Source organism: Cannabis sativa, chromosome X, assembly GCF_029168945.1.
Source record: "Cannabis sativa cultivar Pink pepper isolate KNU-18-1 chromosome X, ASM2916894v1, whole genome shotgun sequence".
NCBI classification, from domain to species: domain Eukaryota; kingdom Viridiplantae; phylum Streptophyta; class Magnoliopsida; order Rosales; family Cannabaceae; genus Cannabis; species Cannabis sativa.
In genome coordinates this window covers 12502822-12517759 of record NC_083610.1, presented here as the reverse complement: position 1 = coordinate 12517759, position 14938 = coordinate 12502822, and the positions used below count along the sequence as shown (strand labels likewise).

Genomic DNA, 14938 nt, shown 5'->3' with positions numbered 1-14938 from the left:
ATTGATAAACATGAAGAAGTGTTTAATTTATTATGAATAAAAAAGTAATTTTCTTTTCTTTGAAGAGAATGTTTACTAGTGGGCCATATAAATGGGCCGAATAATTGGGCTTATCAATAAGGGGTAAAATGTAACTCAAAATAAAGGGGCATTTTCCGATAATGTGTCTGAACTGAAGAAGATACAATCCGATTAGAATTGGGGGAGAGTAGCTGGAGAGGTCCTGCTTGCTTGCTTGCTTCGCTCGCTTTCCTTCTCTCCGTTATCTATCGTCTCTTTCTGCGCCGTCAACCACTGCCTTCGTTTCACTGGATAAGAAAATCCTCAACTCGCTTCCACATATTCAATTATAAAAAAATTATATTAATTTTTTCTTTTGAAAAAATTAAATGGCTCACACTTTGGTCTCCACCTCTACTTCCTCACTCCGATTCAACTCCCTTGCTTTGGCTCCAAACCCTACTTCTTACTCCGACTCTCCCAAGCTCTCTCTCGCTTTCGAACCCTTGCGTTCTAGGTACTCACTCTTCTCCCTCTTCATTTATTTTTGATTATTTTGTTGTTGTTGTTGTTGTTGTTTCTGTTCGCTAAATCTATGGAGTTACGATTTTGGATGTGGTGCATGCTCATGTTATGATATATATATATATATATATATTTATATGAAGATTGCTTAATTATAAATATTTTCCCCTTGTTTAGAATCGTTTAAGATGCGTGTACATATATATATTTATATATCTGTGTGCTTGTGTATAATTATGGGAGGGAAGAGATGAGAATGGGTCTTTTTTGATTTGGTTTTATAACAAAGAAATAGAAAAATGTTGACCAAAGTATTGAATTAGGCAGAGTATTCTTAAATCTTTTTGACATGTACGTATACTCTTCAAAATCAATCAGTAAAGACCACAGAAGAATAAACGAAGTATTATTTAGTTTTTCGGCTGAGCCATTTAGTATTTTATTATAGGAAATCAAGAAAGCTAGTTGGTAATGTGAATAATGCTCAAAATTCACGCATCAAGGCCGTTTACTCTAGTGAGTATTGGGTGCCAGAGAAGAACTCGCGCGAGGGAATTTGGTCCATAAGGTTGGTTTTATGTAGTTGATTATGTTCTCTTAATAATGCCTGTTTTTTATTTCTTACATTTTTCTATCGTTTATTGATTATTACCTATTATAGTTTTAAAATTGGTGGCTGGACTTTTTAGGAAGGATTTGCTAGGCCCGTTGCTGATTATGTTTTCATAACAATTCCCCTCTTCTATTTATGTACTTGTGGCTGGATTTTGTAGGGAGGATGTGCAAACCCCATCATCACCGTACTTCCCCACATATGCACAGGGACAGGGGCCACCACCAATGGTGCAAGAGCGCTTTCAGAGTGTCATTAGTCAGCTATTTCAGCATGTAAGGGAGTAGGTATTTGATGTTTTAACTGATTACCTTGGCTTTGGCTTGTTAGTCTCAATCAGTTTCTTCCTTCTGGGTATGGTTTTCAGAGAATAATTCGATGTGGTGGTGCTGTTGATGATGACATGGCCAACATAATTGTTGCTCAACTTCTTTATCTCGATGCTATTGATCCTAGCAAGGTCCGGCGATGGATGCTTTTTTTTTTATTATTATTATCAATCAGCTTAATTTTTAATATTTTCTCATGGCTACTAAAATTTTAAAGATTTTATGATTAATCCATATTATGCTTTCTGACACTAAATTGTACTCAGGATATTGTCATGTACATAAATTCACCTGGTGGATCGGTTACAGCTGGTAATATATACATCCGAAGCTGGTTTGCATTATTCTCTCTTATGAAATGTATTGCCACTTAATTTATTTAATGCTCTATATTTGTAGGAATGGCCATATTTGACACAATGAAGCATATCCGGCCTGATGTCTCCACTGTATGTGTTGGACTAGCTGCTAGGTACTTGATTGATTCAATACAAAATTAGTCGCCTTTTGGTGACTTTTAATTAAAGACAAATTACTCTGTGTGCTAATTTTGTATCTCCACTTTTCTGTGTACAGTATGGGAGCGTTCTTGCTAAGCGCTGGCACTAAAGGTAAAACAGTTTCGATGACAGGTTCTGTTTATAGTTTTTCATTTCATGTTTTCTAAAGCAATTCTTTTGTTTGCTATATAAATTAAGGGAAAAGATTCAGCTTACCAAACTCAAGGATTATGATCCATCAGCCGCTTGGTGGAGCTCAAGGTGGGCAAACCGATATAGATATTCAAGTAAGTAATATTTTCTCTCGACTTCAACTTGTCATCATACCTTTAACTCCTTGTTGGTTAACATGCTTAAAAGTGGTCTTTTGATAGAGTGCTTATGTCCAAATAGTGGCCTATCACATATAAAGTTACAGATTAGAATTGAACTTTTATTTTTCTCTGTGTTCTTACAAGTTCTACTTCAATATTTATTTAAACAGGGTAACTGCAGAAATGGAGTTGTATCTATTTTTTTTTTCTTCCATAACTAGTTTATGATTGGTCAGTCAGTCCCTAACACATGAGTTATTTGTTTAGGCAAATGAAATGTTGCATCACAAGGCAAATTTAAATGGCTACCTCTCTTATCACACCGGTCAAAGTCTAGACAGGATTAACCAGGACACCGATCGCGATTTCTTCATGAGTGCAAAAGAAGCCAAAGAATATGGACTTATAGATGGTGTGATTTTGAATCCTCTCAAAGCTCTCCAGCCTTTGCCCGTTGCAGCAGCTGACGGTGAAGCTGGTAAATCTGCCGCAGAAACTACATCAGACAGCTAAGGTGATATGGCCTGTAAACTTCTCCCAAAAAGCATATGATTATGAATAACTGTTGTAGAGTTCGATGAAAGGATTCCTATAGTTTTCCCATCTCATTTTAATGTCGAGCAATTTAGTATTTTTGTTAAGACTTGAGACAGAGTAGTAGGAAATCTTTAAGTTTTGACATTTCGTCCCTCTGAGATACATATTGAGAAATAGATTATTTGCAATTGACTTATTTGAGTTTTTTCTCATGTGAACTGCTGGAGATAAATTTGTGAAAGAGAAATGGAAGGAAAAAAATTATTGAGAGATAGGATTCTTTCCTTTCTATAACTAATTGATAAAAGTGTCAATATAGCCATAGAAAGTTAACAGTTTATTAATCAAGAATTTCAATTAATATTAGACTATTGTCCAAGTTATGAAACTAATATATGTCTATATCAATTTTTGCTTCAAGGATACAAATTCAAGCATTAACTTCATAAGATACATGATAATAATATATGCCTATCATTACAAAATTAAAATCAAAGAATTTATCATGCAACATTCAAATTTTGCGTCTATTAATCACAACTTTTTCAAATTTGACAATTGGCTCAATTGCCAATAAGGTAATAAAACAATAGCAAACATTTTAAACAATAAAATTACTTGAATGCATATACATCAATGACATTTAATATCATAGGCAAAGTAGTAATAATTACAAATTAAGATTTATCAATGATTCTAACTATATGAAAGGTTCAGCTCATAACTATCCAGATTTGATCAAATTATATGTTAGATTTTTCCAACTGAAATGGTAAATACTATTTTGGATCCTGTGTTTTGCAAAAGTTACTAATTAGACCTTCTGTTTTGTTAAATGACAAAATAGATTATGTATTTTCTAAAATTGTACAAATGGGACCTTGAATTGATTTTTTGTCAAAATAAAACTTAATAATAATCTGATCTAGAGATATTATGACAAAACTGGTTACATTTTCTATATCTGTTCGTGTTAGAAATTGTTTTAAAGTTGATTACATTAAAAAAATAATTTTTTTAAAAAATTGAGCTCAGGGTCCAAATTTTACTATTTTGAAAAATATAAGGTCCATTTTGTCATTTAACAAAACAGAGGGTCCAATTGGTAACTTTTGCAAAACACAGAATCCAAAATGGTATTTATTCTAATTTCAATTAAGCAGTGAATGGTTGATATGGAAGAATTAGAGAGTTATATATATATGTGTAATCAAAACCTGAATTAATAAATACTAATCATATAAAGGAACACAAAGGGAAAGAAAAGAGAGAGAGAGACTTACAAAAATAATTAGGTTTAAGGTTATGAATATAATTAAGTATATATATTTAATTATAATAGATATTTATAAAAATAATAAAAAAAATTAATAGTTACATTAGGATTATTTTTAATTACATGTGTATAGTTTTTTTAATTTAATTTCTTATATTTAATTAATTAATAAAATAATATTATAAATTTAATAAAAAATTCAAAATAGGGAAAATTAATTAAATAATATTTATAAACTTAATAAAAGAATTAAGAAGAAAATAGATAAAAATATTTGGAACATGTCACCGTCTTATTTCTTTATGAGCATTGCTATTATGTACCAGTAGTGCTTAACACTTTATCGACATGTCGGGTTATTGGTTAGCGATATTCCTTAAAAGCTAATATTAAACTATATGAGACTCAATACTTAGTTAGACTAATAGCGATATTAACATATAGGAGGATGCTAAACACCACTGATACCCTTTATCATTTCTCTCTTTTTATATATATATATATTTATATATAGATAGATAGATTCAAATTATTAATTTTGTAATATAAGTCAAACAAATAATATTTCACTACACAATTATCTGGCTGCAACTCGCCACGTTGGAATCGATAAAAATGCCACGTTGGCTGCAACTTTTATTAGTTTAGACTTCAAAATCATCAACTAATTAATGTATTATATGCTATTATATATAATGCATATTGATACAAAACGTATAATGCATAATCATAACAACAAACCAAGAAAGAAAACTATGCATATAATTATTTCCATATATATATATAACTTAATTTGATTCCTAATCATGACTTTCATAGACATGGCAACCACTCTAGCTATCATATAATATATTATAGTATATATATGTATATATAATGTCCATTTTTCTCATCCACAATTGAAAAAGCTATTACAACTCTTTATATAACTGTACATTTATAAAATTTGGTTTTAGTGTACATATATAAGAGAAAAATGGATGATCAAAACTTGGAAGAGAAGGCTAATGATCACCACGATGAGAAGATATTGTTAATCATAATCAAATCAACGATTGTGAGAGTCTCATTTCGCATAATTACACTAACCCTACTAGCCCTTTTACTCCCTCTAGCTTTTCTCCACCTTGCAAAGATTGTTTTCTCTCGTTTTCTTCTCCTAAGCCAAGTAGCTCTAATACCAATTATACCACTCTCTTCTTCTTCATCATCTCAATATCCCAATCACTCGTATCTCCACACCACAAACCTAGCTATCCTCTATCTCATAGTCTCCACCTTAAGCCTTGCTACACTCCTCCACACCCTAACCAATAATAAACTCACTACTACTAGTCTCACCACTACTACTACTACTCTAGGGAACTACGTAGCATGGATTTTACTTCTAACCATGCAAGTTTCCATTGGTTTAGGGTTAGGGAATAACGACTTATTATCATTAGTAGTAGAAGGTAATAAATTCTCAAGTGTCCGTACGGACAGGACTTTGTATAGTAAAGCAATATTTTTTCTTGGTTTGCATGAGACTATGATTCGTTGGTCAAGTCTAGTAGTGGAGCCGGTGATAAACGACACAAGTTTTGGTGTCGTTTGGAGAAGAAAGAAGGAGGAGGAGATGGTGAAGAGAGTTTTGATGAGTATTGGGTTTTGGTGTTTGTGGTGTTATTTAGGGTTGAGAGAAGAGGTTGAGGCTTTGGTGTTTGTGGCTGAGGTTAAATGGGAATTAATATTGTTTGATAATATTAATATGAATTTGGAAATGGCTGACTTTGTTGGGTGGTGGTTGTATTACATGACGGTGATGATTGGTGTTGTGAAGGTCATCAAGGGACTGGTGTGGGTTTCCATGTCTATTTTTTATTATTTCTTTAGAGTAATAAATAATAATGGAGTTGGAATCACATCACCATCCGATGATGAACCTTTATTTTTTTTAGATAATGAAGACAAAGTTTAAGCTGGGTATTTAAAGTTTTAACCTTTATTATTTTTTATATGTATACATTGTAAAAACCTTCCAATGTTGCATAATTTATAACGTACGTGCCCGGCTTGACATAGATGTTTTCTTTATCTTAAGCACTTGCATGTAAATGTGTATAGTGCCTAATAAAAATGTATATTTATCATATATTTCATTAACATTTTGAATGGGAAATTTTATTTGTGTAATGGTAATTGATTTTTTTAGAATTATTATTAATTATCTAGCTAGAGCATCTTGTTTGAATATAGGTTGCATATTAGAGTGAACAAATATTTCTTTATTATTATTTTTTTTGGATTGCTCTACTAGGATTTTCCTCTCAACATAAGTTGTGGCTATGGCAGGGAAAACTCAATCTTGGAAAGTTGGAATGCAATCACTCAAAAAAGCAAGATAGAGAGTCCAATTTCCAAGCACCCTATTCTCAAGACTAAATCCATGGCGGAACTATTAGGGATTCAAGCTCTTGAGCTATTGGAATTTGAAAATGATGATGATTTTGGTGGAACTTCAAAGACTAATCTCACTGACCTCAATCCATATCAAGAGGTCTCAGTGGCTTCAAAATAGATTGTAGGTTCTTTTTTAAAACCTCCTATTTTCGAATCTAAGATTTCGGGAATCCCCGATATTAGAAGCTCATGGTCAGAACCTCTCTCCTTGAGTTTCGATTATAAGTCTCCAATACAAGGACCTCCTGGAACATCGCAAGCTCATTCCAGTGGAGATCAATCTCCACTTTCTATGGAAAACTCACTGTTGGCAACCCTGGCCCCTACTGAGATTACTAGTGCAAAATGAACCATCTCCTCCTAGATTAGGGCTACTCAAGCTTCAAAAAAGATGAGAAAGTCAGGTAATTCTCCAGGCCTTGCTCATTTCCCTGTTCTGTGTGTTGAACAATCTGTGAGTAATGTGCCTTTAATTAGAAAATGGGAAGTCTGGTAGAGTTAAAATTGGAATTGGGGATATTGCAGAGGAAATTTCCTATTGGAATTCCTCCTTGGCCTGTTATGTGCTAGTGGCTAACCCTCCTTTGCATGTCATGGAAGGTATTTTCCATAGAGTTTGGAAAGATAAAGGAATTGACATAGTTTCCTCAATTGCTCATGGAATTTTCTTTGTCAGATTCTATACTTTGGAAGATAGGATTAAGGTCTTGGTAGGTGAATATGTTTTCTTTGATAGAAAACTATTAATCAAGACCATGAAGAAAATTCCATAGTGGATTCAAATTCCATAAAGAAAACTTGAGCAAACTTCCTATGTGGATTCAAATTTCTAACCTTGATATTAAGTATTGGGATTTAGAGACCATGAAGAAAATTCTTCCTCAAATTGGGTGTATCCTAAAAAAGTATCAAGCTACTAGAAATTGAGATAGATTAGTTTATGCACATGTTATGATAGAAGTCTCTCTTAATCAAGACCTGCCTGAATAAATTGTCTTTGAGAATGAAGTCGGAGAGTTTATCTTAACATCTATTATGAATGGAAGCCCATTAATTGAAAGGGATGCAAGAGATTTGGTCACTCACAACATTTATGTAAAAAAGGCCTAAAACAGAAACTGAAATAGATTTCCATAGTGGCTTCGAAAAAGAAGGCTACCCTTGAGAAATCTAATGAGACTCTTAATGAGAAGGGTCATCCTATTGATAATTTACCAGTTAATGAAGTGAATGTGCAACCTCTAGGGGCTATAAAATAGAAAAATGGCATCTGGCAGAGGAAAGGTACCAAGGAGGAAAAAACAGAAGTTAAGAGTATTCCCACAATCCAATTAAGGAACAAGTACTAAGCCTTACTAAGCCTTGAATGTCGAAACTATACTAAGTTACAAGTGGGTTAGATTTTGTGTGAAATGATGGAAACAGATGAGGGAGGAGGAATTCCTCGCAGACCTAATGGATAAGGTCTTGTGTTGCAATGTTCGAGGGATAAACTCAACTTGGAAGCATCAAGAGGTTAGGAAACTCATTAATGATAAATGTTTACTGAGATTTTCAGAAACTAATTAGCTGAAAGCTTTAGAAATTAAATAAATGTTAAGTAACTAAGACAAATGATTTTAAGTGGTTCGGGCATTAATTATCCATAGTCCACGAGTCAGTATATTGGCCTTATAGGGTTTTGAAATATATTACAAGTGGTGTTTACAATATAAAATCCTAATTCTATTTCTATAGGTTTCTCTCTCGAAGAAGAAAGCATAGAGGATATCTTTGCAGAGCTTCGACTATATATTTCTCTTTTTGATCCCCCTCATGAAGAAATGAAAGGGTTTTTATAGAAAACAACATCCTAAACTGGGTAGTCGCTGTTAGGCTATTTTTAGCCTATGTTTTGGATCCAATTTATGTGCGTTTTTAGCTGTGTTGGGACGGAATTACGCTTGTTTTCTATGTTTTCAGGTTCTTTGGAATAAAAGAGATCTCGGGTGCAGAAATTCGTTAAAAGACGTGCTGAGCCGAAGAAAACTCAATTTTTGAGCAATTGTGCATATCTGGCCGCGGCTAAACACAACTTGGCCGCGGCTAGATCTCGAAAACTCAGAAGGCTTCAGTCGCCGCGGCGATGAAGAGGCTTGCCGCGGCGAGTTACGAGATACAGAGAGCACCCAAATTTGGCGATTTCTAGCCGCGGCGAGAGGAAGCTTGGCCGCGGCGAGATCCCGTACGGACCAGGGGCATTTTCGTCCATCGAACCCTAAATTTCAATTATAAATAGAAAATTGCGATTGGAAGTCTGAGAGAGGCGATTTGGAACCCTAAAACACAGCAGAAAGAGGCAAGAAGAGCAGAGTGATTCAAAGTGAAGATCCAGAGTCAATCCACCAACAGTTTCTTTCTCTATTCCTCTTTAATTTCTTTATGTTGAATATTGTTATAGGAATGGTTATGGATTTATTTCTGAACTAAATTTCCCATTTAGGGAGGATGATGATTGTTGTTTAATGTTTTGCCTAGTTAATGTTTAATTACCATTCCTCCATTCTTGTTTGTGAAATTATCTTAATTTGTGTTTAATTTCATGTTTAAGATTGATCACCTTGTGCATGTTCTATGATCTCAATTCAAAATCTGAAAAGTGAGAATTGAGAATGCTAAAATTAAGATAATCGATGTTCTATGTGAAACGAAAGTATTTGCATGACTTATGTGACGAGTAGATTATTGCTTAATGCTGATTTCATGTTAGTTTAATTAAGGAATTAATTAGATAACATGTGATTTAGAATCTAGAAGATCTGAAAGGAGCTAGGTTATTTCATAATCTGTCATTCACTTCAAGAATAGGATAGTAATTAAGCATTAACGATTTGGGTAAACAACAACAGGATTCTCCTCCCTATTATCTCATCTTGCTCAACTTTCAATTGTGTTATTAAGTTTTCTGAATTACTTTCATAATTTACTATTTTTAAATCATAATTACTTTTGATCTGCCAGATAGAATTATAAGTATAGTTTAGTGGTATTTAATCCAATTCCCTGTGGGATCGACCTCACCTGTGTGAGATTTACTACTTGATTGCGTATACTTGCGTAGTGTTTAAAATTATAGCAACAAGTTTTTGGCGCCGTTGCCGGGGAATTGTTAAAGATTAATATTACATAAAATTATACTAACTTCTACTTTGGTATATTTTCTCTTGCTGATTTTTCTAACCTTTTTCTTGCAATATTTTCTTGATTTATTTCAGGAATCCTAAGTGCATGCGCCGTCAAGGACAAACAGTCATATTACCAGTTGATCCTGAAATTGAGAAAACTTGCAGGAGGAATCGAAAGAACAAGAGGCAAGTATATTACAACACTAGGCAAAACATTAAACAACAATCATCATCCTCCCTAAATGGGAAATTTAGTTCAGAAATAAATCCATAACCATTCCTATAACAATATTCAACATAAAGAAATTAAAGAGGAATAGAGAAAGAAACTGTTGGTGGATTGACTCTGGATCTTCACTTTGAATCACTCTGCTCTTCTTGCCTCTTTCTGCTGTGTTTTAGGGTTCCAAATCGCCTCTCTCAGACTTCCAATCGCAATTTTCTATTTATAATTGAAATTTAGGGTTCGATGGACGAAAATGCCCCTGGTCCGTACGGGATCTCGCCGCGGCCAAGCTTCCTCTCGCCGCGGCTAGAAATCGCCAAATTTGGGTGCTCTCTGTATCTCGTAACTCGCCGCGGCGAGCCTCTTCATCGCCGCGGCGACTGAAGCCTTCTGAGTTTTCGAGATCTAGCCGCGGCCAAGTTGTGTTTAGCCGCGGCCAGATATGCACAATTGCTCAAAAATTGAGTTTTCTTCGGCTCAGCACGTCTTTTAACGAATTTCTGCACCCGAGATCTCTTTTATTCCAAAGAACCTGAAAACATAGAAAACAAGCGTAATTCCGTCCCAACACAGCTAAAAACGCACATAAATTGGATCCAAAACATAGGCTAAAAATAGCCTAACAGTCGCGAACCACCAAAATACTGAGGCTCAAATTCAGTTTACTTCATGTACAGATTATTGGTCTTACACCAGGTGAATGCACACCTGATCTTCCTATGATACACAAGATAAATATGGCTCTCATCAGCGAAACCAATACTGGCGCTAAGAACAGTAAAAGTACATATTCCGTTTATTTTAGAAAATTTGGCACCATACGAGCTGTAATTTGATAAAACCCAAGAATTATAACCTACATAGATAATTGTGCAAAAATATATTTAACACTCAGTGCCTCCAGAACAGTCCAAAAAACATGCAGATTAAGTTTTCAATTTTTCAAACATTTATAAATCACTAAAATTGGAATATGTCAAATGTTAATCATCATAATAAAATCAAGTCCAATAATCAAGTTGAGTTCCTACCTCTCTCAAGTTGTTAAACTTTGTCCAAAACGATGATCCTAAGCTCTCAAGTCCCAAGCTCCAAATGTTTAGTCCAATCATATATATCACTTTCACCTATACCATCAAATGGCTAAATAATCATCATTATTGCATTCTACATTCAAAATCAAGTCCAACAATATATAAAATGACTATATTAAAGTTTAGAGTTCAAAACCTCACCTAAGCGGTGCATACTAACTATCAGTGGCGGTAGAAATTGGTGTACCGAAAAAGTCACTGAAAATAAGGGTAGTACATACGAGTAGATCATGCTCATGCCAACTATTTGTCAAAAAAGTACACGGTATCACTAAAAAATCGTTGGAAAGGGGCAGAGCTACAAAAATATCACCAAAAAAACTATCGAGTCGGGCGAAATGATGAGATTGTTCTCCTCAACGTCTGATTCTAGTTGTTAAGACAGATCATCAAACGGACACCAAAAGTGATCGAAAAGTGCATTCAAAGTTTGAACCTCCAAACTTTGACTTGCGATCTCTCACTTACGGTAGCGCAAATGGGGAGGCACCGCTTGGGGGATTGAGATCACTGGCGATCGGGGGTTTGAATGGTGCAGCCTGTGGGTCATATATATTTGTTGATTATTGCATATTAATTATAACACATGATTTCCTTTTACACCTTTTTGATGCTATTTTACGTTACTTTCTTTAAATTTTCAATATGTCTCAAATATATATATATATATATATATATATATATATATATATTATGTAAAGGCATTTCCTACTATATGTTTCATATTATATGGTGTACTGTCATTATACTCATTATTTGGGGTCCTGAATAATTTAATATTAGTTTTTCTTGAGGTTTGTCAAGGAGTGTTTTTGTGATTCTCTTATAAAGTTGCTAATTTTATAATGTATAGCTACAAAAGATATTGGTATTCATGATATATAAGTTACATATATATATATATATGTATACGTTTGTGTTAATGTATAAGGTACGATCGTTGACCTTCATATCAAGAATCAACAGCCTATCACGAAACATCACAATTATGTATAACGTGTTAATTTAATTTTACCTAATACATATATGTGTTTTGTAATTAATAAAGTTAAACAACTAATATTAAAACCCATATGTATAATCAGTCATAAAACACATAAAATAGTCTTAAAGAAATAATCAGGAAAAAAGTGGGTGCACTAGAGGATTTGGATCCTTAATTTTCAACTTTAGGATTGTGATCCATCTCTCAATTGATCGCTGCAAAAAAATTGTATATGTTTTATATAAATTTAATCTCACATATATATAGTTATACTAAATACTAATTATTACTTGAAAAATATATATTTTTTAAAAAGTTAATTAAAAGAAATTATAAATTGGATCCATATTTCTTATTATTAATTAATCAGCTATTCTTTTTAGACAACGCGCGTCATGGATAGGTAGTGGTACTATACAAGCCCTCCATTACTAAATGCTTCTTCTTTTTTATTTCTTTTTTCATTTTTATTGAAATTGTTTACTTAAAAAACAAACTAACATATTTCGTTTATATATCGATAATAATATTTATTGTTTCTAAAAACTATATTTTAAAATATATTGTTATGATTATATATAATAAACAAAAGGGAGTAATATTCCACTACGCAATCATATGGCTGCAACTTGCCACGTCAGAATGGATAGAGACGTAAAGTCAAAGAAACCAACTCCCACCTTATACTTCATTGTTACATTACATTTTATATACACATATCTAACAAACAAATACTTAAAAATATAAGATCCACATTGTATAATTATACCTAAACATGTAAATGTCATTTGAGAAAAAAGAATATAAACAATCGAGACAAAATTCAAACGCTACAAACAAACTATAACTATAACTATATATATATATATGTGAACAATATATATATATGTACATAGAAAAAGAAAATCATAGAACAAGAATTGATAGGCTAAAATCTTTGTTTATATAGCGCGCAATGCTTCATATGTATACTTTCACTTAAAAAAAATAATAATTTACATGTCTTAATAATTTATGCCAAACAATAAATAATTCAAACTTAAAAGAACGCCATACATATATAGACGTGTCAACCACTCTAACAATAAATATGTTCACAAACAAATAAATAATAATGATCATATACAAGTCGTTGCTACAAATATAAAACCCTCACATATATATACATCATAAACTTTTCCACCTTCTCATCCAAACAAAAAAAAAAACACATAGATTAGAGGTACATTTATAAATAATCTTTGTTCTAAAATGAGTGACCATGATCATGATCATACACTAGTTGTTCATCACAACAAGATTTTGATAAAATCAGCCTTAGTAAGAGTCCCATTTCGAATAACCACAACAACATTACTAAGCCTCTTACTTCCATTATCTTTTCTCCTCTTGGCTAGGATCGCCTGCGCCCGTTTCCTCCTCAACCAGCTACAACCGTCTCCACCTTTCTTCTCCATATTCCTCCACACAAGCCCTTCAATCCTCTATCTCATAGTCTCCACCATAAGCATAGCTACACTCGTCCACACCCTAACAGTAGGCAAGCTCACACTCCTCAGCGAGTCACTACCGTTGACCACCGCTCTCCTCAGCCGTAGACTCCGCCTCAGCGCCGCCTGGATTTTCCTAATCACATTACAAGTGTGCGTGGGTTTAGGGATCGAAGGAACCGTTTCATTGGGAACAGATTTTTCGAGCTTCGGTACGGACAGGACTTTGGTGAGTCGAGTCATTTTCTTTCTCGGCTTGCACGAAACGATGCTTCATTGGTCGAGGCTTGTGGTTAAGCCTGTGGTGGACGACACCATTTTTGGTGTCGTTTCGAGGAACGAGAAGTGGTTCGAGAGAGGAGCCATAGCTGGGAGTTTCGGTGGGTTGTGGTATTGGCGGCTGAGGGACGAGGTTGAGTCGTTGGTGGTTGTGGCTGAGGCTAAAGGTGAGATGTTAATGGAGGTTGGTTTGGCTGACTTTGCTGGCTGGTGGTTGTATTACTTGACTGTCACTATTGGTATGGTGAAAGTCATTAAGAGTCTTATGTGGGTTGGAATGTCTTTGTTTTGTAGGAGAGTAGGTAGAATCTCATCTGAAATAATTGACTCCAATACTAATAGTAATATTGCTACTTTAAATATTGTTGTTGAAGAAAAAGTCTGATCATGACTGAGTAAAAAATTGTATGTTACTGTGTATTTTTTTTTCTTTCTTTTACTGCTTCTTTAAGATGTATAAAAAAATTTCTTGGAAAAAGAAATAAAGAAGAAGAAGAAAAAGAATATTATTATTCTTGGTTTTATTTTAATTAATATATATAATGGGTCTCTTATCTATATATAGTTGAATTATATTATGATATTTCCTTACTGCTAGGTTAGTTGTTGTGACGTTAATTATTATTATATTTATAATATTAATTAATTAAGATCTTGTATATCACTATGACAGCTATTAATAGTATTATTACATTTTTTTTAATATAATTAATTAAGATGTTCGAAGTTAGAAGAAATGTTAGTTAATTTGATTAATATTGTATTGCATATATATAATTACCATCTAATTACTTATATTATAACATGTATGATGCATACATTGGAGATGTTACAACCGTAGATAGGCCTGGGTACATCTTTTTAATTAGATCATCTAATATGTTAGGAGATATATATTTTATATTTTATTATCATAACTTATTATGCATTTGTTGTATATATGGAGATTTTGATTAGGTTTATTAATTTCCAAGTTATTGCAGAATAATATATATCTTGAAGTCACCAATCTGATCATCCACACGGTACAATGACTAGCTAGCTAATTAAATAATAATTTTTTAATTTTAATTTTATGAAAAAGAAAAAGCTAGCTAGCCAAGCAAGTATGTTTTTGGTTCTCATTTGTGCCCTATACTAATGTTTGTCCTTTTGAATTTGTCT

General features: G+C 33.3%; 2 protein-coding genes across 2 annotated transcripts; both read left to right on the top strand.

Annotated features, from left to right (window-relative positions):
• The first annotated feature begins 123 nt into the window (after positions 1-123).
• Positions 124-3014, top strand: LOC133032638 (ATP-dependent Clp protease proteolytic subunit 5, chloroplastic-like). Its single transcript, XM_061106700.1, has 9 exons — positions 124-517; positions 974-1093; positions 1299-1413; positions 1506-1598; positions 1734-1779; positions 1867-1939; positions 2044-2078; positions 2166-2254; positions 2549-3014. The coding sequence occupies exons 1-9, from the start codon at positions 390-392 to the stop codon at positions 2792-2794; spliced, it is 945 nt and encodes a 314-aa protein (XP_060962683.1). The 5' UTR covers positions 124-389; the 3' UTR covers positions 2795-3014.
• A 10068-nt stretch (positions 3015-13082) lies between these two features.
• Positions 13083-14285, top strand: LOC133031939 (uncharacterized). Its single transcript, XM_061105728.1, has one exon. The coding sequence runs from the start codon at positions 13257-13259 to the stop codon at positions 14157-14159; it is 903 nt and encodes a 300-aa protein (XP_060961711.1). The 5' UTR covers positions 13083-13256; the 3' UTR covers positions 14160-14285.
• Positions 14286-14938: the final 653 nt, after the last annotated feature.